We start from the raw sequence: 27768 nt of genomic DNA, 5'->3' as shown, positions 1-27768 counted from the left end.
ACCTCCATTACGACAGCTGCCATCCATTCCACATCAAACGGTCCCTTCCCTACAGCCTAGGTCTTCGTGGCAAACGAATCTGCTCCAGTCCGGAATCCCTGAAGCATTACACCAACAACCTGACAACAGCTTTCGCATCCCGCAACTACCCTCCCGACCTGGTACAGAAGCAACTAGCCAGAGCCACTTCCTCATCCTCTCAAACCCAGAACCTCCCACAGAAGAACCACAAAAGTGCCCCACTTGTGACAGGATACTTTCCGGGACTGGATCAGATTCTGAATGTGGCTCTCCAGCAGGGATACGACTTCCTCAAATCCTGCCCTGAAATGAGATCCATCCTTCATGAAATCCTCCCCACTCCACCAAGAGTGTCTTTCCGCCGTCCACCTAACCTTCGTAACCTCTTAGTTCATCCCTATGAAATCCCCAAACCACCTTCCCTACCCTCTGGCTCCTACCCTTGTAACCGCCCCCGGGTAAAACCTGTCCCATGCACCCTCCCACCACCACCTACTCCAGTCCTGTAACCCGGAAGGTGTACACGATCAAAGGCAGAGCCACGTGTGAAAGCACCCACGTGATCTACCAACTGACCTGCCTACACTGTGATGCATTCTATGTGGGAATGACCAGCAACAAACTGTCCATTCACATGAATGGACACAGGCAGACAGTGTTTGTTGGTAATGAGGATCACCCTGTGGCTAAACATGCCTTGGTGCACGGCCAGCACATCTTGGCGCAGTGTTACACCGTCCGGGTTATCTGGATACTTCCCACTAACACCAACCTATCCGAACTCTGGAGATGAGAACTTGCTCTTCAATATATCCTCTCTTCCCGTTATCCACCAGGCCTCAATCTCCGCTAATTTCAAGTTGCCGCCACTCATACCTCACCTGTCATTCAACAACATCTTTGCCTCTGCACTTCTGCCTCGACTGACATCTCTGCCCAAACTCTTTGTCTTTAAATATGTCTGCTTGTGTCTGTATATGTGTGGATGGATATGTGTGTGTGTGCGAGTGTATACCCGTCCTTTTTTCCCCCTAAGGTAAGTCTTTCCGCTCCCGGGATTGGAATGACTCCTTACCCTCTCCCTTAAAACCCACATCCTTTCGTCTTTCCCTCTCCTTCCCTCTTTCGTGATGAGGCAACAGTTTGTTGCGAAAGCTTGAATTTTGTGTGTATGTTTGTGTTTGTTTGTGTGTCTATCGATGTGCCAGTGCTTTCGTTTGGTAAGTCACATCATCCACTCAGAAATGGACACAAAAATACTAAAAAGTCTAAAATAACCACGTGGGAAAAATATATCTAAAAACAAAGATGATGTGACTTACCAAACGAAAGCGCTGGCACGTCGATAGACACACAAACAAACACAAACATACACACAAAATTCAAGCTTTCGCAACAAACTGTGTCTTTGTATATATATATATATATATATATATATATATATATAACAGAGGGAAACATTCCACGTGGAAAAAAATATATCTAAAAAGAAAGATGATGAGACTTACCAAACAAAAGCGCTGGCAGGTCGATAGACACACAAACAAACACAAATATACACACAAAATTCAAGCTTTCGCAACAAACTGTTGCCTCATCAGGAAAGAGGGAAGGAGAGGGAAAGACGAAAGGATGTGGGTTTTAAGGAAGAGGGTAAGGAGTCATTCCAATCCCGGGAGCGGAAAGACTTACCTTAGGGGGAAAAAAGGACAGGTATACACTCGCACACACACACGTATCCATCCACACATACAGACACAAGCAGACATATATATATATATATATATATATATATATATATATATATATATATATATATTATTTTAGACTTTTTAGTATTTTTGTGTCCACTTCTGAGTCGGACCATCTGTAGGTTAGTGGTGACCTGTCTTCATTTATTTATTTATTTATTTGTTTAGTCTTTTGTTGTTAACCTTTCCATTGCTAGACCCTGTGTTGAGGACAGATTTGTAATCCCTTAATCTTATTGCTTGTGCTCAGTGCCTCAGATTTATGTTGCTACCTGGGTCTGAGTTACTCAGCAGCCTGCCTTGGTCATTCTGAAAATTTCTTGAGCTGTGGCGGTGACAGCTCTTACAGTCACCCTGAATTTTGTTACTGCCATGACAAAATAAGAACAACAGATGAAAAAATAAGTTAAAGTTTTTGATTGAAGCTTCTCTTCAGATAAATAATTGTGGTAACCAAAACACAGAGATGTGAAAAATGCTTGCATACACATTTCCAGCAGTTCTGGACATTGTTTTACTAGGCTGTTACTTTGGCAACAAACCTCTTTTGATACACCTGAGTGATTGAGTATTTTTCTAGTGATTGAGTATTTTTCTTAGATACCTTGTAGTGCATTATGGGCAGACAAAACCCAACTTCTGTCTAACAGCTCCATACGTATGAGAGCCTTTACCTTGAGCTGTAGCATTGCCCTGCAAGCTGACTGTTGCTCTGTTTCATCTGTCTGTTCTACTGTCAAACAGTGGAAAATCTATGTACAGTCATCTGCATGGCACCATCCTGTGTCAACCTATCTTAGGGATCCTTTGTAACCAATCAGAATCTCAAATACTTCACCTTGTTCAGATTCATTGATGGCATTTTCATAATCTGGATCAAGGCTGAGGACATCCTAGACACATTCCTCCAGAACCTCAATATCTTCTTCCCTCCTCAGTCCCACAAGCTACCTTCTTCATTGTTGACCACCAGCCCATGGATGGCTGCACGAGTGCCTCCATCGCATCGTACCTACCGGCCATCAATAGTACCTGCTCTTTGACAGTTGTCACCCATCTCACACCAAGATGACCCTTCTGTACAGCATAGTTCCTGGGCTTTCACATTGGCAGTGACGAGCAGTCCCTGTCCAAATATTCCATGGCTATTTCTGAGGCCTTCCCAGACAAAAATTACCTGTTTCACAGAAATATCATACCTCATCTCTCCAGTTACCTATCTCCCCCCCCCCCCCCCCCTCCCCATACACAGACTGACTGGCCCTAAAAGGGAAACACCTCCCTGTATGTCAGTGGGCACTCAGGACTGGAACAACTAAATCATGTCCTCAGTCAGGGTTTCGACTACCTTTTGCTGCATCCTGAAATGAGAAATATCTTACTCACTCTCCCTACTAACCTACTGAAGTTGTGGGTTGACTAAATTATCTGCGACCACTGGGCAGTATTCTGTGTGGATGTGATGCCAACAAGCTGTCTGTCCTCATGAGTGGACACCACCAAACTGTGAACAAGAGATAGCTGAATCACTCAGTTACTGAGCAACAAGATGTACTTGATTTTAATGATTGCTTCACAGCCTGCACATCTGGATTTTTCCCACAGACACCAGCTACTCTGAATTTTACACGTGGAAACTCGCCTTACAACATATCCTTCGATCATGGACTCAAACTTTGCTTGTCCCTGTCCTCCATCTCCTCATTTCTCACATTGTTGTCTCCTCCCGTTCCCTACTCCTAGTCCGACCTCACACAAACCGACTATCCCCCCCCCCCCAGCACAAAACGCCTCCCAATGCTGCACCTAGCATTCCACCATCCTGCTCCTGCCACGTCCCTGTTCACACGTAGCAGTACAGCATCTTCCCTCACCCCCTACCCTGCTGCCTGTCGTTCTTCCTGCGCTCACCTCTTCTTCCTGCGCTCACCCCTTCTGTACACTCATTACCCAACCCAGCCGAGATTGCCATTTACAGCAGTTGGGCCTCAGTGCGTGGAGATGGCAGAGGACACGTGCATGTTTCCACATCTGACAAGGTTAATAGTATTGAACTGTCTTATTTTATGCCGTCTATGCATTGGTCATACCAACCTCTCCCATTGCTTCCTCCTATGTAAAGAATCACCCCCACAATGTGGTTGTGGAGCCACACTGACAGTATCCCACAAATTGGTGGAATGTCCTCTTCTTTTGGCCGTTAGTGCTAAGTATAGCCTTCCCGATTCCTTACATTTAATATTAGCAGACGATTCACGGATGATTGAACTGGTCCTCAGTTTCCTCTGTGAAAGTGGTTTTTATTTCCAGGTATAAGGTTTTACTTTATTCTTGGAGCAGGGGCAGGGTGGTTGTGGTTGGGGCCTCTCTGCTTGTCTTATCAGTCTGGAACCCCATGACCACTCTCCCATGGAAAGACTGCCCTTTTTTCCCAGTTTTTAGATTTGGTCTTACCTTTTATGACTTTTACTGTGTGTGTGTTTTAACTTCATTATTTTATAATTTGACTCCTCTGACTGGATTTGTCCACTTTTAGCGGAACCTCTTTCTTCTGTGACTAACTTAGGAATTATGGAAGTGATGACTTCACCATTTGGTCCCATAAACCCTCTCAGTCAGTCAATCAATCAGTCTTCTTTTGAAAGAAAGGGGTACCTATCTGCCTCTCAACACCTCGTCTATGTGGTGAGTTTAGGTTTGCTTCCTTTTAACATGACATACTTAGGGTAATGGCACGGTGTAGCAAATGGGTGATTGTAGTTTACTTCTAAAATCACTTGTCACTATGTGCCAGAATTTACTTATTGCAAGCTTTTACTCATATTATGTTTACAATTTTTCCTTTAAAGTAGTTTTGGAACGAGAGTGTTATCCCTCTCTTTGACACCTCATAATGGATGTCAGTGTAGCCACAACATAGCAGAGTGAATGCGGCGTAATCAAGATCAGTCACTCTCAGTTAAATATACTTGATTTTTTGTTGTTGCTGCTGACGCATGTGATGTAGATGTAGCACGAAATTGCTGCACTTTTTGAACACTGTCTCATGTACAAATTACAAGCTCTAGGTTCCACTGCTTAACGTAGCCACTTGGCTCTCACAATCTTTCTCAGTTAATATAGGTTGTTAGATTCAAGTATTCATAGATTCAGTGGTCTTTTGGAATCTGAGAACAACTGCATCGTGACCCAGACACGCCTGCTGCACCTGGGAAGATGGTGAAGTAACGATGGAGCTATAAGTTGCCGACAAGACACAATATATGAGCTGATATACATACATATTCTAAATGATGATGCCTTGTTGATGGAGCCACAGTCTTCTGTCATTGGCTGGTTGTTTCAGTTCCATGTAACTGTCACAGCCTTCCCTCTTTTCAGTGTATTCAGAATCTGAATACCTTCCTCAGGGAACATGTGAAATAATTACGAAGGTAGGGGGGCATCCTTGTCTGACACATACAGTTTTCTATTTTTCATATATTTATTTTTTGCAATGGTGATATTCTTAAGCAAAAGGTTGCAGAGTTGAACACTTAAATATTTGTTACGTGTATCTTTGATTTGCAATGTAAGCTGGTAATGAATGCTATTTGACTTACATGGCATTATATTTACGCTTCTGTACTATCTCTGGACAGTTCACATTGTGGTTTCATGTTGGGCACCATCTAGGGATGGAAATGTATGTTTGTGACAACTTAAATTTCTTTCTGCTGGAGTATATTGTAAATGCCTTTGCTATTGTTTAAAATTTCTAATCCTAGTGCCATATTACATTAACAAGTGCTGATTATGTCTCATTTATAATTAAATGAAGCTCAAAAGAGACAACCAACTTCATCCAGCAAACAAATCATAATGTAATCCACTGGTCTACCTGAAAACAAATGCATAAGGCCCGAAAAGCATTGTGTGGGAGAAAATAAAAAGTGACTGACACAGATAATTATTTTAATTCATCTTTTATCATCATAAACAGTTGCAGTTTCCAAACCAAAGTCCAAATGGCTGATATGAGGTTAAGGTGAGGAAGGTTGAATAAGAGGGGCAGGTCACTCAGACCCCTGATGATGGAAGTAAAACACCTGTTGTGTGGACAGGCAGAGGCAAAGGTGAAGGGGGAAGTCGGAAGTCAGCTGCACCAGCTTAAGTTCAGAGATAACAGAACAGAGTGACATGTAAAGACAGGTGAAAGTGGGAGAGAAATGAGAAGTGAAGTGAATAATCAATTAATAATTTGGAGGAAAGTGGGAAAAGATTGGTTGATGAAGAAGAGGGAGAGGGAGGGAGGGAGGGAGGGAGAGAGAGAGAGAGAGAGAGAGAGAGAGAGAGAGAGAGATGAGATTAGCTAATGCAATTCTACTGTGAGGAAAAAAATGTGGTAGTGTTAACACTGGCTAAGTCCAGGAGGTTGGTAGAATTTAAGGATATGTTAGAGAGCAAGTTCGCATTGCCAGAAGATACTTTTGTGGTAAGGAAGATACGCCATTGAATGCAGGTCCATAAGATTTAAACTATACTAACCCCACATTTCAGTACCTTACAATGCAGATATTGGAAAAGCAGTTTCAAAAGGAATGTTAGGGCCATGGAAAAGAAGTTTTCAGAGAAAAGTAGCTGTTAACCTGTTCAGTACGAGGAGTGCTCTGGCACATTCCTCCAATCCCCAGCAGAGACTGGGTGTTTGTATTGTCCGCATCATTTCATCGTCATTCGTGAAAGTAGCGAGTCTGGACTGTGTAAAGATTGGGAATTTGTATGGGTGCTGATAACCTTGCAGTTGAGTGCCCCACAAATCAAATATCATCATCATCATCATCATCATCCAATCCATAGCGTGTGATGTAGGGCATACCGGCATGCTTCCCCTACCCCTTCTCAATGACTGAGAACGTGCCCGCACACTCGCTGTCCGTAACGGGAATTTTGACCTGCGTTGTGGGATTGTGTAATAAGACTTTATGTTTGACTCTTCATCAAAAATACATAGCCCAATTGAAATGTACAAATTTATGAATTAAAAGTTACTGTCGAGGCAGTTTTAGAACTTGAAATTAGGATTTTGATTAATTAAAAAGTTCACATTTCAAAAATTATAATCTGAGTCATAATCAAATCTAAATAAATATATATGTATATCCTACATTTTTTAAAACTCTCACATAAAATATTAAAGTGTCACATATTTATGAGAATACTGAAAACAGGTTGTTATGCATAATGCTAATATATCTGTGGAGACAGGACAATCATTGGAAGTTTCCTGTCTTTACATATTATCTAGACAAACTTGGCACCTGTTTGTCTCTTCAGCCTTCCCAAATTCTGTTTGGAAATGATCAGAGTGTCCTTTGAACCCAGTTATCTTTGAAGCGTGACTTATTGTTGGTGTCTGGGAAATAGGTATTGTATTCTGAATTACAAAAGTCTTAAAAGACTTGTTTGACTATTTTTTATTATTTATTGCATATATATTATGTAGGTCTGTGTGGAGAAAATTTCTTCTGAGTTTTTTCATCCATTTAAGACTATTTCTTTGGATCGGGTAATACACCACCACTTGATCGAAATGGTCGACACTACCCATTCGTTCATTGTACTTCAGAACTATCTCAGGTTTATGAAATATAATGCCTTGATGCATCATGGTATCAACCATTTTCTCAAAAGACTCCAAGCTGATCATCATTACTTCTCTTTTGTCTTTCCATTTGAGTACACAAATTAGACTCTTCATTATAAATATCTACAGTTTTTCCAGAGGGTTCCTGTAACATATGTGTTCCTTTGAAGATGTTCTTGTATGAGTTTGACACTATTATAGAAATTATTCATAAATAATGAATGTCCATCCCCCAGGCTTCAATCCATTAATTTATGGACAACTGAACAGCATGTCCTCTTCCAATAACCTCTTGATCAGAGTCACCTGTATATGTAAATCCCAGAACTAACCCAGATGACTGATTCAACATATAAAATTTAATTCCATAAGGGTGAGTGTTGTTTTTTACGTATTGTTGGAACATGAATCTAGCTCTCCACAGAACCAAAGTTTCATCTTGTATTAAGAATTTGGTAGGTAACATAAGTCCTGTGAGAAATGTCTAACAAGGGTTGAATTTGTGCAGCCTGCAGCAGGTATAGGTTCACTGGGTTCTGGTTTTTTCAAAATGCAAAGCTTGCAAGATCCCAAAAAATCTATCCCTGCCCATACTGTGCCGAAAGCATAGTAATCCATCATCATCATCTTGGGCAGTTTCCAGCCTCTGGCCGAGTCTGTATGGAACATAGGCCTCTCCATCATCTTCTGTCTCGCCACCATCTCTGCGTCTTCACCTTGGTCCAGTCTTCTCTCTTCTTCTCGATGCTTTCCTCTACTCCTTTCAGCCATCTGTCTCTCGGTCTTCCTCATGGTGTCTTTCTTCCAGTTTCATCTCGTGTATCCTCCTGGGTATCCTCTTCTCCTCCATTCTCTTAATGTGTCCATGCCATCCCAGCCTTGATTTCTCTATCTCCTCCTGTAATGGTTCCACCTTCATTAACAGTCTGATCTTCTCATTTCTTAACCTGTCTATCTTTGTCACTCCAATACTGTTTCTCAAGAATTTCATCTCACTAGCTTGTACTTTGCTTTTCTCTCTTCCTTTCATAACCCAGGTTTCTGATGCAAATGTCAGGTTCGGGACATAGTATGACTGATATATAACCTTTTTCCTGATTTGGAGTACATCTTTGCTCCATATCAGGCTTCTGACACTCTTCCGAAATGCTTCTGCTTTTCTCTCCCACTTGTTTATTTCTCTGTTGTTTTTTTCCATCTTCCTGTATCAGGCTTCCTAGGTACTTGAAACTCTCCACTCTCCTCAATTGTTCCCCACCAATTGTTATTCCAATTGTGATGATCATCTCACTCTTACTTATACTAAATTTCATCCCATATTCTTGTACTGTTCGTTCCCATACGTCCAACCGCTCTTGTACTTCCTCCTCCTTATTCCCCCAAATGATCATATCATCTCCAAACACCATAGCTTTCATCTTCCTTTCACCAATTACTTGTGCTACTGTACTCATTATATCACCCATCAATAAAATGAAGAGTAATGTTGACAGTGCACTTTCCTGCCTCAAGCCATTCTTCTGTTCGACCCAAGCTGATCTCTCTCATCCATTTTTCACACAGCTCACACTTCCATGGTACACTTCCCTTATCCTCCAAATTATCTGTTTTGCTACTCCTCTGTTCTCCAGGGCTTTCCACACTTAGCTTCTACATACACTATCATACGCTTTTTCAATGTCCAGGAAGGTCATTAGTAGATCTATTCCATATTCGTAGTGATGTACCTGCAATTGTCTTACTGCAAAATTAGATCCACTGTGGACCCTCCTGTTCTGAAGCCATGTTGCTCTTCTCTCATTCTTCCTTCTAATTTGTCTGAATTCGTGCTTCTAAAATTTTCTCTAAAATCTTTGCAGTGACTCATCAATGTTATCCACTGATAGTTCTTGCACTCTTTTCTATTTCTCTTCTTAAAGATCAGGACAGTTATTCCCTTCTTCCATTCTCCTGGGATCATCTTCTGTCTCCACACAATTTTCATTACTTGACATAGCCATTGTAACCCCCACCCCCTCTCCTGCTGCTTTCACCATCTCTACACTTAGCTCATCCAGACCTGGTGATTTCCCTCCCTTCATCTTGCCCAATGCCTCTTCCACTTCCCCCCATGTAAGGTGTTTTTCTATTTGCTGTTCCTCCTCATTTTTCTCCTCTGCTTGTTCCTCCTCATTCAGGTTCAGGAGTTCTTCAAAATACTCCTTCCACATATTCTTGAGTTCCTCCTTATACTCTACATATTGTCCACTTTTGTTCACCATTCGAGCATAATCTGTTGTAACGTTCTTCCTCTTACTTTTAATCACCCCATATAACACCCCTTTTGAACCTTCACTATCCTCCTCCATCATTCTGGTCCACTGTTCCATCCACTTTCTTCTTTCCTCCACCACCACTCTTTTTGCTTCTTTCTTTCTTACCTGCTACTCTTCTCTTATCTCTACTGTTCTCTTCTCGAAATGTACCCTAAAGGCTATATCCTTTGTTTCCTCATTCCACCAGGGTGTTTCTTCCCATCTCTCTTTGTTGCTTGTCCTCCCACATATTGCTTCCGCCGCACTTACTAATGTTCCCTTGAATCTACCCCATTCGTCTTCTACCATTTTTGGTTCATCCTTTGGGATGCTTTTCTTTACTATTTGTAGGTACTGTAGCCTGCTTTCTTCCTCCTTCAACTTCCATACCCTTGTACATCTTTCGTGGTTATCCTTAGTCTTTCTCAGGTTCATTACCAGCAAACGAGGTCTCTATCCAAGGCCTCTGATGGTATTACCTTAATGTCAGTGATGTTCCTATTCATCTCACTATAGTACAGGAAATAGTCAACTATCGACTTTCTTGTCTTGACTATACCTGGTAATCTTGTGGCTCTCTCTTTTCCTGAACCAAGAGTTCCCAACCAACAAGCCATTCCTTTGACAGAACTCCAGTAGTCTTCCACCTTCCTCGTTTCGGCAGCCCAAACCCTCTGGTCCAAGCACACTTTCGCAGCCTTGTCTTTCTCTTCCAACATGTGTGTTTAAATCCCCCTTTACTATCATATTCTTCCTTCCCATCCGCTTCTGCATTTCCTCTTCAAACTCTTGCTTCACCTCAGAAGTGCAACCCTCCTGCGGTGCATACACTTGTACTACCTCTGTGGTAGCCCCCTTGAGTGATATTTTGGTCTTCATCATACTGTCACTTGTTCTCTTCACTTTCTCTTTTAATCCATCTCTTGCTATTATTCTGACTCCATTTCTCCTACCCTCCTCATTTCCACTCCATTACAGTCGGTAGCCTTTCCTCAGTTCTCTCCTTCCTTCTCCTTTCCATCTTGTTTCAGCTAACCCCAATAGGTTCTTCAGCTAACCCCAATAGGTTCTTTCCATTGTACCATACCATCTCCTCCACCTTTCCAGTTAGTGTTTGTATATTTAATGTTCCAAATCTTAGTCCTTGTTTATAGCCAATGGTAATCCAAAAAGTGCAAAATTAGTGTTCCATTAATCACTTAGTCTGTTCAGTGGAATGGTTCCCATGTGGTAAAGTAAACCAAGAAGCATTCTGAATTTTTCTACCTCCTGGGGCTTCCATTTTTTTACCAGTGTATTAGAATGTGTGGCCATTCTGTATAAATATTGGGCATAAACATTTGCTTGTGTAACAATACGCTCAAGGAGTTCATTGGTTAGTAAGAGGTTTAGGTAGTCTAATGGGGTATTTAGATGAGTCATGTCAACAGTTTGTTCAGGATTTATTTCAAAAGGTACGTCAGTGGTGCGGTGGCTTGCCTGGTCCCTTTTCTAGGGACGTCTATTTGGAGCAGCTGAAGGTACACCTATCTGAAGTGTCAAGTGAGGTGCTTGGGACTCATCATCTTCATTGGAATCCTCGACTCCTTCAAGAAGTAGAACAAAAATTTTATCCACCAGGAACTACTCATCATTATTTTCACTGATGTTTCCCGGGATGTCCTCTTCTTCATCTGTCGGGATCCTCAGAAGTTTTTTAGTGAAGAGTGTGGTCCTCACTTGCTTGGAACTAAACAAAAGTAAATGAACATACATGAAAGACAAACGAGAAATCCAGTTTTGTGTATTTGAGATACATCATTTTACCAATGTCTGCAATGTCAGATATAAAGTAAGGAAGTGTAAACAAATGTTTGTTTTTCAGCCATATTTTACAAAAGAAATCAATATTATTCAAATAAAATGTGTACAGTAGACACTAACAAGAATGGAGCACAAATAGGATAAGAACACTTCGTAAGTGATTTTGTGACAACTGCATTATTATCTGTTTCTCCATCAGAGTCTTTGGTTGACTCTGATCATAAATTGTCAGTCAGAGTTCAAAAAAAGTTCAGAAACCTTGTTGCTGCAAGAAGCGTCCTAGACGCAGAGGGAAGTGTGCAGTGTGGGTGCTAATGTTGAAGGCATGGGATCTGAGGAAGGTGGTGGAATGGGTTCAGACCTGTCAGACCATCTTTTCCTTCCTGTAGTGCAAACCATTCTGATTGGAAAATAAGTTAATTTTGTAGGATGGAAAAAAATGTATGGAAAATATTATTGTTAAGTGTTAAACCAATCAGAATAACATACATGTTTAGACAGGGAGTTACTAAAAAAAGTTATTTGTTCCATTAACCTACTATAACATGTGATTGTATCTTGATTAGATTGTAAAAATATATTTATTTATTTAAGGATTCAACGTAACAATTGAATCAAAATGTGTAAAAAGTGTGCTCTACTTACCTTGAGTTTGCAGAATTGCTGCAGGCGACTGCAATGGATGTTAGAAAAACAAAGACATGCTCATGGTTCTCTAAGCCTTTCAGAATCACCGACAAATCGCCTAGAGTGAGGTAGATGTAAAAGTGATGCACCAGTGCGGGTTGGCAGGCTCTCAGTCATTGCATAGGGGTATGGAGAAATGCTCCGGTACGTCCTCAGTCACTGGCTACGGGTAGGAGGAGAGTGCCGGAATGCACCTCGTGTCGAGAGGGTTAATGATAATATGAGAACAGAAAAAAATATGTCGTCAAACAGTATGTGATATTTGAAAATACAAATTATGTTGTGAAGTAAGTGTTCATATGAGTGATCTACTTGTGCATTACACTAAAAATGACTGTAAGACAAAAGGACCAGATTTGTTAAATCTGAGATCTGATTTCCTTCCAGTAGTAGAGAATGATAACTGTGGAATACAAATAAGAATTTGAGAATGCAGAACATTGCACTAACAATTCGAAGGAGCAGGTAATTTCCATGTGCAAAAAGTCCGTTATTTGCCATTGAGGCTCATGAAGTGGTAACTCAAGGTGGTCCAAATATCACTGGTTTGATATAAATGAACAAGTTTCACTGAGTCAAGTATTGATTCTATATTAAAATGCAATAGTAGTGCATCATTTGATCATTTGCATATATTTAAACATTTAGCTACATGTTCTGTGGACCGTAACTTTGGTCTCCCACTATGATTTGGAACATATCAGTTAGTGAACAGGTGGAATACAGCTTCTCAGTGAAAAATATAATAACATGCTCTCTATTTACAAGACTATCTTTTACATTAATCTTAAGGTGCCTTTATTTTTATCAAACAGTTTAAAATCCAGTATGAAATGATGACAATATTATTTATTTATTTATTTTTACCACTTACTTTTTATTTACAAGGATCAAGAGGCTTGGATATGAGGTTGCAAGAAACGACCTTGGGCTGTTAACAGCTCGCGCATTTGCACGTGTGTGTGTGTGTGTGTGTGTGTGTGTGTGTGTGTGTGTGTGTGTTTCCCACCTCTTCTCCTGAATCACTGGACCAATTTCAGCCAAACTTGTTACACATGTACTGTAATGTTAGGTGACAGTTTCTGTGAGTGTGAGAACCCCTACCTATCAAAAGGGTGTGTGTGGTGGGGGGGATGAATCAGAAGTGCAGCCCGCGACACGTGAATTCACAACCTTCATCCATCCATTATTTGTGCATTTAGCAACTTACAACAAGGTTTACACACAATTTCAAACCTGCACACATTTTTTCTCACTGACAATGCCTTAAAAATGATGAAAGTAAAATGTTTATTGCTTAGTTTTTTCCGCTGTTTGTGCAGCAAAAGTACTGCATGAGGCATGAAGTTTAATTTATTGCTTCTTTACTACTAACTGTATTAATAGGGACCAGAAAAACTCACATTTTGCGGTAAATGCGAAGTAGATGCAAATTATGCCTCAAAATGCAAAAATGGGAAATTACTTAATAGATGCAGTTTCATAGCGAATTGTGTCGAGATGTCCTATTTTATCAGAGATAGTTTGAAATAGCTTTATTTTCTGCATATAAATATCGAAAATGTATTTAATTTTCAGTTACTGGTATTTACGAGGGCTGTTCAATAAAGAATGATCATAATTTTTTTTGACAACATACCGATACTGATCCTCATAATTTTGATGGTTGTACTCAAAGTAGTCTCCCATGAGTGCGACACACTTGTTCCAGCATTTCTGCCAGTCTTCAAATACATGTTGGAAACCATTTTTTGAGAGGTCCTTCGAAATCGCCTCTGCAGCCTTCACCACCGCTTCTGCTGATTGATAATGCCTCCCACGAAGGTGTTTCTTTATGTTAGGGAATACAAAACAGCCACATGGGGCTAAATCTGGACTATTGGGAAAGTGAGGGATGGCCTTCACATTGATTTTTGCAAGATATTTAGCAACAACATTGGCAATATGCAGCCGCGCATTATTGTGGTGCAGCATCCAGCCTGCTACACGGAAATGTGGTCTTTTGCGCCTGATATGGACTTGCAATGTTTTCAGGACATCCCTCTAGTATTGTCCAGTTACTAATATGTGTGCAGGTACAACATGTTGATAAACCATTCCATGAATATCAGAGAATGAGATGACCATAACTTTCCCAGCAGAAGCAACTACTTTTGCTTTTTTGGGGGTTGGTGGTGAAGGAGATTTCCACACTGAGCTTTGCTGTTTGCTCTCAAGATCAATATGATGTAGCTAAGTTTCAGCAGCAGTGATTACATTTGAAAGAAACTCTTCCTCTAACATTAACTTAACTGCATGCAGACTTGCTTGTGAATGTCCTTTTGTTCAGGAATCAACAGTCATGAAACCCATCGAGCACAAACACGTCTTGTGTAATTTTTCTGTCACCAATGTGTGGGTGGCACCCAATGAAATGTTCAGTATTTCAGAAAATGATCCTAAGGTAATTCGTCGATCCTCTCTCACAATGACAGCAGCAGTGTTGATGTTTTCTTCCGTAAGAGCAGTAACTGGAACACCGGGTCCATCTTCCTTTGAAATTGATTGTCTCCCCTATTTAAACATTTTAAACTACCTTCGAGCTGTGCTGTAGGGAAGAACAGACTCTCCATAGGCCTCCTGTAACATCATATAGGCCTCAGCTGAAGATTTGTTGAGACCAAAGCAGGAATTCAAAGCCGCATATTGTTCCTCACGTGCTACCTCCATTGTAGCCGTAGGCGATACTGAACATGTGTGACCTTGTGTGCCTCTCACAGGCGAGAACCAGGAGTCCCAACAATGAAACTACTACAGCATGTTTTTTGCTCATTAAGCTAACAGAATATCATAAGATTAAGTTTTAGCGTGAGAAATTATGATAATTCTTTATTGAACAGCCCTCGTAGATCATCTGGCGAAGACTAATTTGAAAAGATAATGTGTGTAAGAACCTGTTTGCAAAATAAAAAGTATATGACTGCAGTGATGTGTATCATGCACTCAGTGATCTGGTGCCATGCCAATTGTGGGCAGTTGAGATTGATCTAGTTAAGATACACGACGCATAATGCAACGTAGTATTCAGTCTTGAGACCTAGCATTTTATAATAAAGAAACACACGCATTTGTTAGCTAATGCAGTGTGGACACTTTTAACATGGCAAATTAGGTGGTGGATGTATTGAACAGTGGTTGATCAAATACCACTTGACGATGGGCCTGAACTACATCGTTAACGACGAACCTCAAGAAGTAATTGCGCTATAGCCTCCCCTGAATAGGTAGTGTTGTGCGTTGCTCGTTGTTTTCTTATTTTGAAATAAGTGAAGTGACTACTCCTGGACCGTCATGGATTTCGATTATGACCCTTGCAACACCAGAAGAGATGCGCAATCTCTGACAGTGTGTCAGTTCTGCTGTAGGCAGGTGTGTTGAGAGAGGGAGGCGGGGCTTGTTTGCCCACACCTCTCCTATCCCCTCTGATGGTCAAAATTCTCATGTGTTAATGCTCACAACTATCTGCCACGATATCCTATAGTGCCCACTCTCGGCGCTATAGTGATTGGAAAACAAAATCTGTTACATTTTTGTACTGCACTGAAATTTTTCCCCTAACATTAAAATACAGTTCCGCATGTTCGATTCCACCTCTACGCTAACTGCCTTCTCAGTTTTATCTGTAGTGTTGTCAAGTGTCGGTTGCACAGCTATAAATGCCCATGAATGGGCGAAATTAATAGTCTACAGAATTTTTAGTCTTTGGATAGGAAAAGACAAACAGTGTCCAGAAACATCTTAAATCGAAGATTCGTTCAGTTCACCCTCAGGAAAATGCTGCTGCTTTTCAACAGAACAATCATTTTTGAAAGTATAAATACCGTCCAACAAAGAAAACAAAGGCGATTTTGGAAGAAAAAAGTGTTGAAGGTTTTGGAAAAGCGAACATTCCATGCAAAAAGTTTCCAATTAGCACTTTTTTTAAACTGTCAGTTTCAAAGAACTAAGGCTTTGTCTGTATTCACTCAGGTAGCATGATAACCCTATAAATTTGTGTGTCTAATTTACAGCAAAAAAGATGTTAGTTTCAACAAAAATAGATGCGAATTTTACAAAAAATAGATGCAAGTTTTGCCAAAAATAGATGCTACATTTTTCCAGATCCTATATATTTGTGACACATTTTACAGACAGTATGCAGTTATACCACTGAATGTAAAAGTGCAAAATGATATCATTGTAGGGCACATAGTTCAGGAGATGTGACATCACAATCAATGAGATGCATGAAAAATTGCCACATCATGTATGACATTTAAATTTATTACTTCTTTGCTACTAATGCTATTCACAATAGATATCACAGACGGTACCCACACATGCCAGTCAGTGTACCTACGGTATTATATCACTGTGCAACACACAGTTCAGGAGATACAACATCATAAACAATGAGGTGTGTGAAAAACTACTGCATTGTGCATGTTGGTTAAATTTTTTACTTTTTTGCTATTAACTCCATTCACAACACATTTTGCAGACAGCATCCACATATGCTGCTGAATGTACCTACAAAATTGTAGCATTGTATGACATGTAATTTAGATGAAGTGATGTCATAAACATTAAGCACAACGCCAGACAGTATGTGGTATTGATGGGGCCGCACAGCTGTAAATAAATACCTGGGCAGCGCTGGGTTTCTCCTCTGGTGTGTGTGTGTGTGTGTGTGTGTGTGTGTGTGTGTGTGTGTGTGTGCTGCAGTTTGTCCTTGTGGGTAAAGTATTATTTAATTGTGAAACTGGTTTCGTTTTCAGTCAGAATCATTTTACTGTTCAATATTTTTTTGTTATAGTTAGATTTTTTTCAGTTCATTTGCTTGTTGCAGAGAAAGAGGATAAAGTTGATGAAAAGAAGACAAACCGTGGAACACCCATTGGATTATTTGCCAGCAGCGCTCATTATATGAAATTGTATGATGCTGTTAAAAGTGCATATACAAATTACAAGGTTTGTATCAAATTGCATCAGAATTTAATACTTTTACTGATATGCTATAGTGGCACAACAAGACTTGAATGCAGTGTAACGGAGCGGACAAGAGTAAACTTAGTAATCCACTAAAGATATTAGATGTGGTAATTATGCAGTAGTTATTCCACAGGCATCCATAAAAGAATCAGATAGGTAATGTTTATCTCCATAAAGTAATTGCCCCCACTTTGATTTTTAAGAAAATTTTGAACATAAAATGCGAGTATATCAGTATACTCACAGTGGAAATAAATACTTGAACAAACTGGAGTACAATTTTGTGGTTGATGAGAAGTATAGTACTTCATTCCATAAAACTTTTTGAGGCAAGAGTTGTTGAATGCAGTGTAGCAGATCATTTATTGCATGTGTATGAAAATGTCACGCTCTACATTTAAAAACTTGCTTTCATTGAGGTTGGTAGCTTTATAGCGACTTTCTGTCAGTTTTTTTTTTTTTTTTTTTTAATTGTAGTAGTTTGTTGTTTGAGGCTATATGGAGCACAGGCAGTTCTTTAAGTGACAATAGATATTTGCAGAATGTCTTTTTTAGGCTGTTTGTTGGATTTGGGACTTTCATTGTTAACTTAAATCGTTTATTCAGTGGGTCTAATGTCTGTCTGTCTGACTCTGAGTAAGTAAATACTATGAAACAGACATAGCAGCTGTCTCTGCAGAAAGAGTTGGGAGTCAGAGAGACACTGATTACATCACTATTACCTGCTAGTATTGCGTCATAAAACCTCTCCAGCATATTAGGCGGATAAACAGTTCCACAGCAATTAATCATAGATCATTTCAGACTGAGCAGAATAAAACTGTCAATTTATGCAGACTGTGACCTCTGAAAATGTCGAGCAACATTGTAGAAACAGGCAAATGAATAAAAAACCATTAAGGACACATTAGAGATAGCTGTAAGGTTAAACAGAAGAGAAAGATACAAAGTGAGTGAGTTTGTTGAAGTTGACAGTTGTTGACTAGGGAGATCACTTTTTTTTGTAAAAGGTACAATCTTTCAATATTCTGTTGTAGGAATTATAGATTGTTATGCGGACTCCCTAGTTCCGATCAGTAGCAGTCGGGAGACTTCAGGCTGTAGCAATTTCCAGATGTTTGTTGAGAAATGTGCAGTGTGCCATTATCTGATGTTGGCTGCTTTGTCATATGCTTTGTCACTGTGCTGTATTGTCGTGTCTATGTTTTGTTGCACTGTTCTCAATGTGATCTTTTCAAAAATGAGTGGTGGTTGCTGGCACATCCCACTCCAGAAAAGCAAGCCATTTATAAGGAGTGAGTGCTGGAAAATGATGTCACATTTGGTGAGGTGCTGTGATGCTGAGAAAACTCAAAAAAGAACCATTACATTCAATTACGTAGTCTTCTCTCAGAACTGTGATGCACACTGACAAGAGTCTGTGTAGCATTGCTAGAATTAGAGAATGTAACAGCAGTCAATTAGATGTATCCTCAGAAAATCCTGGCAAGAAGAGATTAGTTTCAGCTGTAATTCTATTAGAAAGTAATTCTAAACAGCTATGCATTTGGTCCAAATACTTCTATATATGTGCTATACCAATGACAGTGCACTTTGTGTAAAAAGATAGATACATATATTAATAATATAATTTCCACGTGGGAAAAATATATCTAAATATATCTAGACCTGTCTATCGACCTGCCAGCGCTTTCGTTTGGTAAGTCACATCATCTTTGTTTTTAGATATATTAATAATAATATATTTAAAACCATTTCTGAAAAGATTCATTGTTGAACACAATTTAAATTCCCTATTAAAAAAAAAAAAAGAAAAAGCATCTTTTCCTTCTCTTCAGCTTAGGAGAAGTAGTGAGGAAATCAAAGGGAGCTGATGTCCATTGGTTTCATATCAAGAAAGGTTGAAAACAAGATAACTCTATTATTGGAACATGGTGACATTGTGCATTGGTGGTCCAGGTACCTCGTGGAGATGAAAAATATTAGGGAGGCTGACACGGAAAGATCTGATTTGGATGAATCTTGGATGGACAGTCACTTAATGTGCAGCAAATGCTGGCAAAACAAAGATGATGATGTCGGTGTTAGTGTGTGGGGAAGCATCTGATAAGATTAATAATTGGAAGTGTGTGTTCCTAAAAGGGATTTGTTAGCCAAGCACATCTAAAGTTCTGGTGCAAATCAACTTCTACTAATTTAAAAAAAAATGGTTTGAAAAACTTGTGCTCCCAAATTGTCCTCTCCCTCTGTAATAATCATGGACAGTGCACCTTATCACAACAGGCAAGACAACAAAGTGCCCAGAAAATATGAGAGAAAAATGTTTATGATAAAATGACTGCAGGAGAAAAAAATCTGATGCTATGAGACCATGTCAAAGAAGGTTCTGCGCTCCATATTTGGGAGAACTGGTCACCTGCACAACCATATTCGGTTGACTATTGGCCACAAGCAAGGGCCACAATGTAGTTTGCTTGCTGCCATACAATTGTTATTTAAATGCCACGGAGCTATTGTGGGCAAAACTAAAAAGTCACTTTAGGGAGTGCAACATTACAGGTGAAATGTCTTCTGAAAATCTGTTCAGTCTTGCAAGTGCTTGCTTTCAGGCTGTTAATGGGATAGACTGTAAAGGAATTTGCAGATAGGTAAAATAGCTTGAGGAGTAGTAGTGGAGGGAGGACATAGTAATGAAAACAGCCATTGACAGCCTCAGTGTCAACATCAGCATTTCAGATACAGTGAAACCCCACTTTTACACTTTTCAAGGGACTTCCAAAAAATGGTGTAAAATGCGGGAAAATGTTAAATGTAACGTTTTAAGCTGTAAAAGTTACGTATAGGATACCCCCTTGCACTTTATGTATGATATATGTACATAACAGGCAACAAAAGACTTGTCAGGGACATGTTTATTACCTAATGAAGGTTTATTATCTAATAAAAACCACTGATGTAACTGGAACTGATAACTGTCTAGGAAGGGAACTGATAACTGTCTAGGAAGTAGGAACATTTGACTCAATTTCACGTCATAACCGATGTTTTTGAAAGCCTGCAGCTGTCGTTCATTATTTAAATAATGAAATACTGCACTAGTTACATATTTTTTCATGCTTAGCATAATGCGTTTCAAAATTTTTTTCTCATTCCCAAGTGCAAATATGTAGGAAGTATTTTGTATGGTGTTTGAATATGTGTTATTCTGCATCTGTTGCACTGTAGTCATCTTTTTGAAGTTAGCAAGTACTGTGCCTCATCAGTTATGTAGAAACACACACACACACACACACACACACAAAATCACTCATGTTTTTTGTTTGTGTAACATCACATAAAATACATACTGATGTGTTGGCAGAAGAGCCAACAGCGTGTTGCTAGAGGAGGCCAAAATGCACGCGTTTAAGCTCACGCAGCCTGGCGTGAGGTCTGGAACAGTTAAAGGAGTTGAGTCTACTAAATAAAGTACGGAGTTGCTTGAATACTTAACTTTAATCCATAATTGGAGAACATCGCTCTTGTTGATACATTAATTACAATCTCAATATAAACTGGTAATGGCGCCTTGCTAGGTCGTAGCAAATGACGTAGCTGAAGGCTATGCTAACTATCGTCTCAGCAAATGAGAGCGTATTTGTCAGTATAGCATCGCTAGCAAAGTCTGCTGTACAACTGGGGCGAGTGCTAGGACATCTCTCTAGACCTGCCGTGTGGTGGCGCTCGGTCTGCAATCACTGACAGTGGCAACACGCGGGTCCGACGTATACTACCAGACCACGGCCGATTTAAAGGCTCTGCACCTAGCAAGTGTGGTGTCTGGCGGTGACACCACACATACGTAAATACTGCACTTGACAACGAGAATAAATTCTTGAAACACTTTTTGCTCAGCATGAATAAAATACGTAACCGGTGCTGTGTTCAAACTAAAAACATTTGAGGAACGCAAAGTGAATGAATGACTTTGTCAACTAGCGCTCCAAGTGGCCATACACCGAAACACGCTAAATATGGTTCAACCAAGGTGTCATGATGATCACAACAATCACGAAATTACATTTGCACAGCAGAGATAGTTCGGAAATGGTTGTGATTGGTCATGTTATCTTCACTTGAACAAATCTAGTTACTCCCATCAACCACCACACCAAGTAGAGTTTGGCAGCAGCAGGAGATACAGCATGAATTGTTATAACTTTTACACATTTACTGGTTCAAATCCACTGAGTAGAGTGACCTGGTGTCAAGAAACTTAACCACGTAATATTTGTAAACACTATTGGATGGCCAACATATGCCAATGTCATTTTTTCTCCACAAACATTTTTTCGTAATGCATAAATCATGGGAAAATTATAAATATGTTGACGCAAAATAGGGTGCAAATTATCATTGTGGACATAGGAAATTTGACGGTATCAATAAATATATGTCGTAAACGGCGGGAAAACGTCAATTCCGGGAATGTAAAAGTGGGGTTATACTGTACTAGTGGCAAGTGGGGGAATATACATACGTGTCATAGTGAGACTGTTAGTGCAACAGAAGCTTCAGGGGACCAGGCTGATTCATTCTTGTTTCATTTCTTCATTCTTTTTCTTCATTTGTGCTTCATGTTACTGTAGTTTTGTTAAAATGTGTGATATCCACTGGATGTCAAAAAAGAATAGGTAGCATTCCATTCCTTTTGTTTTAAGTTGTGCTTTCTGCTCCTCATTTTGCATTTATTCTGATAACTGATACGTAACTTCAAGCAGATGATGTCTCTATTTAACATGTCAATACAAACAGTGACCTAAGTTTCAGTAACACAAAGTATGTAGCTGACAATTACCTCTGTTGTTTACACTGCTTCTTATGTGGGAGCTCAGAACTCAGTTTTGTTTTTCCGCTAATGCATATTTACAATACATGGAGGCAGAGCTTGTTCCCATGTCTTCAAGAGGGATGACGATTGCAGTAACTTTGTGAGAGGAAGTACCTGTGCAGACAGGAGTGTAGAAGTTCCGAATATTGCTGGCCTACTTTGGAGAAGTGCCAAGTCCCCAGAGAATATATAATTTTGGTAATATTTGTGACGTTGATTAGACAATAAATGTTTATGATGTATACGACCCGGGACAACTGGGGATCCGGGAAAAATCCGGGAATTTTTTCATCCGGGAGAAAACCGGGAAAAACCCAGGAATTGTTTAGAATTCCGGAAATTTTTTGTTGTTTTGGTTTTCAGTTAAATTTTTGTGATTTTGACTGGTAAGAACCAATACTCTAACAAAGGATATTACTGTATCCCACTACTGCAGAATAATACTGCAGCAACAAAATACAAACGAGAGAGGAAACAAAAAAAACTTAAGTTACAAAGGAAATGCGCCATATACAACAACAAAACAGTTCTCATACAAGCATCTGCTAACAGCAATGTGTGTCAAAGGCTTTAAGAAGACGATGCAATGCTTTATAACAAATTGCCTCCGATGAACGTGACGTGACAACTGTTTAAATTAGATTCGTTTGAGATGTTGCGGGCAGGCTCTTGAGCATGCGCAGTTGAGTCGCGTATGGGTAGTACATTCTCCTGTTTCTGGTGGCAGAAGGGTGGCTGGGCGCCACTACTTAATATTGCCCCAGTTCGGAAATATAATAAATCTGGGGCTGATGCACAGAGCAGTCTGAGTTGATGTGGGGAATCTCCACATGACCTGTGTTTACATTCAGTGATTTTGTTGTTTCCTCTTTGTTTATTGCTCTCACGTTAAATGATGACAAAACGGATTTTTGTGGCTGGGAGCTATCAAATGAATTAAAATACGTTCACATAATTACGGAAGGCGAAAATATGTTATTAGTTTCAGATTTTATCTCCACCTTTCTGACAGTCAAGCATTAATCACCTTACAGAACAATGAAGTTATTTTTGCCAGTTTGCTAAAGAGATTTGGCTTAAAATTAATCTTTTCTGCTGAGGCAGTCAATTAATTTGAAAGGAAGTGTTTAATTTCACACTATTGGCTAGTTTCAACTGTTTGCTGCATTTCAAGTGCACGTATGGCATTATGCCACAATAAAAAACCAAACAGTAGTTAATACAGTACTGGTGCTCCAAGAAAATTTACATACGAATGTGCATTTTAAGCCGAATTATTCATTTTCGTATGGTTCATGAAATTCCGACGCTCTTGAAGTATCTTCTGATGTCTTGTTTCTTTTATGACATATGTAAAATCTTTTAATGTTTCACACATACGAACATATGGGCTTTCTGCGTCATCGTAGCTGTGCAAGCCCAGTGACACCTGTTATGTGGCGCTTTCTGGAAACTGCTGAAATGAACCTATTTCTAACAGGTCGTGGGAAAATATTGCGAATGGTGGTTTGAAAAGCATTACATTCAAAGTAGATTTCCTTTTACGCAAGATGAACTATGTGCGAGAATGTACAATGAATTTCTTAAATCAAAAAGCGTTTGACTCTCATTTAAAAATCAACTCTTTGAGGACGACCTTTTAGAAGAACTTTGAGCCCAAAAGATCAGACATTTACGTCGTTATTAAAAATTTTACTGGCACATTTGTGTGATGTATCTTAAAGTATAACACGTGCAAAAAAGATCAACATTATATGTGGAAGCTTATCTTCTCTTCCAGCTTATTAATCTTAGAGACCAGTATTATATGTGAATGCTATGTATATTAATTTAAACCATTAACTTTTCTTATGTGTGTGTTCACGCTACTGAAGAGTGATCTTGCTATTGGCTTACTACATCACTAGTCCTATGCTGCCATCAGCTGGCGAGATCACGAGACATGAGCCATGACTGTCTTACAAAAGCGCATCGCAATCTCGATTTCAATGTTTCGGAAAGTAACATGCGGTGTTTGGTGGAATTCAAATTTATACCTTCGTAATACGAAAATATTCAGCGTACATGTTGCTGCACGTCGAAGGTCTGAGTTTCGTTTTCTAAAGTGCCGGGAAATTCTACTCTGGTATATAAAACCATAAACATTCAAAGGATTGATGAGTTTTAGTGTGCCGAGGAAGAGTATACTGTCACTTAACATGGAAAAAGTGTATTTTCACCCGGGAGAAAGTGTATTTTTAACCGGGAAATCCGGGAAAAATCCGAGAATTTTTTTCCTTGTCCACATATACACCCTGTTCATAACAACAGATTGCCTCCGATGAGCGTGAAGTCACAACTGTTTACATTAGATTCGTTTTAGAAGTTACAAGCGGGCTCATGCGCAGTTCAGTCGCATTTGAGTAGTAGATTCTCCCGCTTCTGGCTACAGGAATGTGGCTGTTGGCTGTGCAAGCAGTCGCAGCAAGCAGCTAGATGCTACCGGGAAAAGGGTGTGCCAAATTCATATTCTTGAGGAAAAAAAACTTGTTTCACAAAGCACCTAGCATCCAGCGCACATTTGCCTATCGATTATTTATATGATTTTGAGACGCTTCCATGTTGGTTTTTGAACATTTTTGAACATATTTTAAGTTGATTTCTGAATGAATCATAAGTTGATTTTTGAATGCATGCGTAGTGTATGTAATGTCTCTGTCAGGAGAATCCTCCGTCGCATCTAGAAGTAAACTTTCCGCAGACAAAAGTGGACGGGGCTATACGAGCTGAGCAGAGTAAAGCCGATCAGATGAATGCCAATCGCTATCTAATTATGTGGTTGATTGGGTTTGCGAATGATCAGCATCGTTATAATTACTAGCGAAATCCATAGATTCAGACTACCAGAATGAAAATAAACAACTGACAGGAATAACAGGTGAGAAAGATTACGTATTCTCGGTGTATCCAAGAAAATGAAATTTTAACAGAAAATTGTTGGCCAGATCACTACACTAGTAAGGACCAGTTGTACAGTCTCTGGCTAGCAGCCGCTTAAGTTCTATTCTGGAAGTAATGCGGAAAACGTGTTGTACGAACATGTAATAATGCCTAACTGGAAAGTAATCGTGGGATAACTAAACCTGTGATTCTGGCAGGGTTAGCGAAGTTAATCAGTGAACAAATTTTGACAATGGCAGGAATAGCTACAGAATTGGTGATGACAAGATTGTTTGTTAGAACGAGGAAGGAGAAGAAACAGGGTCTTTGCACAAATTATGGAAGAATAAGACGATTCCAAATTTATATAAAAATTTCGTAATGCTACTGTTCGATCTCATGCTTGAGAAACTGGTGTATATGAATGAAATGTGAAACTATTTCCCAACATAAAGCTTTTTGCTCGTAGTAGGCCTAATAGGCATTTGATGTTGGTACTTCGTGAATTATATTCTGTCACGTTATAAAAATGGCCATTTGTGCCACAATAGTCTTGTTTGTGTGGTGTGTGTTACAAAATTGCTGCAATATTACACTCCGTCTTCAGGCCACGAGTGGCTTACTGGGACCATCCGACCGCCGTGTCATCCTCAGAGGAGGATGCGGATAGGAGGGGCGTGGGGTCAGCACACCGCTCTCCTGGTCATTATGATGGTATTCTTGACCGAAGCCGCTACTATTCAGTTGAGTAGCTTCTTAATTGGCATAATGAGGCTGAGCGCAGCCCGAAAAATGGCAACAGTGCATGGTGGGTGGATGGTTACCCAACCAAGTACCGGCCACGCCCAATAGCGCTTAACTTCGGTGATCTCACGGGAACCGATGGATCCACTGTGGCAAGGCCGTTGCCCTTCTGCAATATTAGAAAGGTCTATTTTGTTTTATCTAGCAGACAGTGACAAAATAGACGTAATCAGATCGAGAAACCACACCAGTCTTGGGTATTGTTTGTGTTAACAGTTTCTTCAGTATTAGATGACATTTCGATTTTTCACGTAGCAAAATGTTTGACGAACTTTGATGAGGTAATAGATTCTTTTCCAGAAAGGAAAGCATGCCAAGTGAAGCTGTAGCAAGATAAGAGAGAAAAAAATGCTAGGAGCTAAGGATTGAAGAGATTGCATCTCTTGTCTTTATTGGTTTTATGTATCCTATATTTAATTTTATGTCACACAAAACATCAAGTTATTAGCTAATAGGCAATAAAGCGTACAAATTTTCTGAAGAGCTCTTATTCGCCCAATGACACATAATCCCATCCGCTATTAATTGCGAGATTTTTTTTCATAAGAGGGGCAGGCTGTCAAACCGGCCGACTGGGAGCAGGGGAGGCACCACAGGACATTTCAATTTCAACTGTCCTGAATATACTGTGATGGGATCCATTACAAAATATACACGTTTCAATTCCACAGAGAGAAATACAGAAACGTGCTGTTAAGACCACATAATATGTTTTACATTTCCTCGAACACATATGTTTTATGTTTCATACTTTTCAGAAAGACGTGCGCTACAAGACGAACATATTTTTGAAAATTCGATTTTTTTTAGTATTGGCCGAGTTTGCAAATATCGTAGATCTGGGGCTGATGCGCAGAGCTGTCCGAGTTATAGTGGGTAGTCTCCACGTGACCCATGTTTACATTTTGTGATTTTGCTGTTTCCCCTTCGTTTACTGTCACGTCAAATGAAAACAAAATGGATATCTGTGGCTGGGAGCTATCAAGTGATTTAAAATACATCCACATAGTCATGGAAGGCAAAAATATGTCATTAGTTTCAGATTTTATTTTATTTCCGCCTTTCTGACAGTCAAGAATTAATTACCTTGCGGAACAGTGAAGTTATTTTTGTTAAATGTGCACATTTTAGTATGGTTCACAAAATTTGGATGCTCTTGGAGTATCCTCTGATGTCTTGTTTCTTTTTTGACATAATGTATGATCTTTCAATGTTTTACATGTACGTACATACGGGCTTCCTACGTCATGTTAGCTGCGCAAGCGCGGTGTCGCCTGTTATCTACGCCCTCTGGCAACTGCTGAAATGAACCTATTTCTAACAGGTCACGGGAAAATATTGCGAATGGTGATTTGAAAAGTGTTACTTTCCAAGTAAATATCCTTTTACATAAGTTGAACTATGTGCAATAATGTACCATGAATTTATTAAATCACAGAGCGTTTGACTCTCATTTAAAAATCAGCTCTTTGATGACGAGCCATTTAGAAGAATGTCGAACCCTGAAGATCAGACATTTATGTCATTATCAAAAATTTTACTGGCACATTGTGTGATACATCTTAAGTGTAACATGCCCAAAAATATTGACATTATATGCGAAAGCTTAGCTTCTCCTGCAGTTTATTAACCTTAGAGACCAATATTAATGTGAAAGCTTTTCTTTTCTTGTAACAACACTATGTACCGGGTAATCAAAAAGTCAGTATAAATTTGAAAATGTAATAAATCACGGAATAATGTAGATAGAGAGGTAAACATTGACACACATGCTTGTAATGACATGGGGTTTTATTAGGGGGGGAGAGGGGGGGGGGGGAGGGGAAAGCCACCCCGTATTGCTAGACGCGTGAAAGATCTCTTGCGCGCGTCATTTGGTGATGATCGTGTGCTCAGCCGCCACTTTCGTCATGCTTGGCCTCCCAGGTCCCCAGACCTCAGTCCATGTGGTTATTGGCTTTGGGGTTACCTGAAGTCGCAAGT

General features: G+C 39.8%; 1 protein-coding gene across 1 annotated transcript in view; it reads left to right on the top strand.

Annotated features, from left to right (window-relative positions):
• LOC126253366 (huntingtin-like) overlaps positions 1 to 27768 on the top strand; it is a 549449-nt gene that overhangs the window by 198689 nt on the left and 322992 nt on the right. The window contains exon 19 of the mRNA XM_049954640.1: positions 17050 to 17171. Within this exon, the coding sequence (XP_049810597.1) occupies positions 17050 to 17171 (122 nt within the window). The remainder of the gene's footprint in view (positions 1 to 17049; positions 17172 to 27768) is intronic.

The sequence above is a fragment of the Schistocerca nitens genome, chromosome 4 (assembly GCF_023898315.1).
Source record: "Schistocerca nitens isolate TAMUIC-IGC-003100 chromosome 4, iqSchNite1.1, whole genome shotgun sequence".
NCBI classification, from domain to species: Eukaryota; Metazoa; Arthropoda; class Insecta; order Orthoptera; family Acrididae; genus Schistocerca; species Schistocerca nitens.
This window is presented reverse-complemented; position numbering and strand designations above follow the sequence as displayed.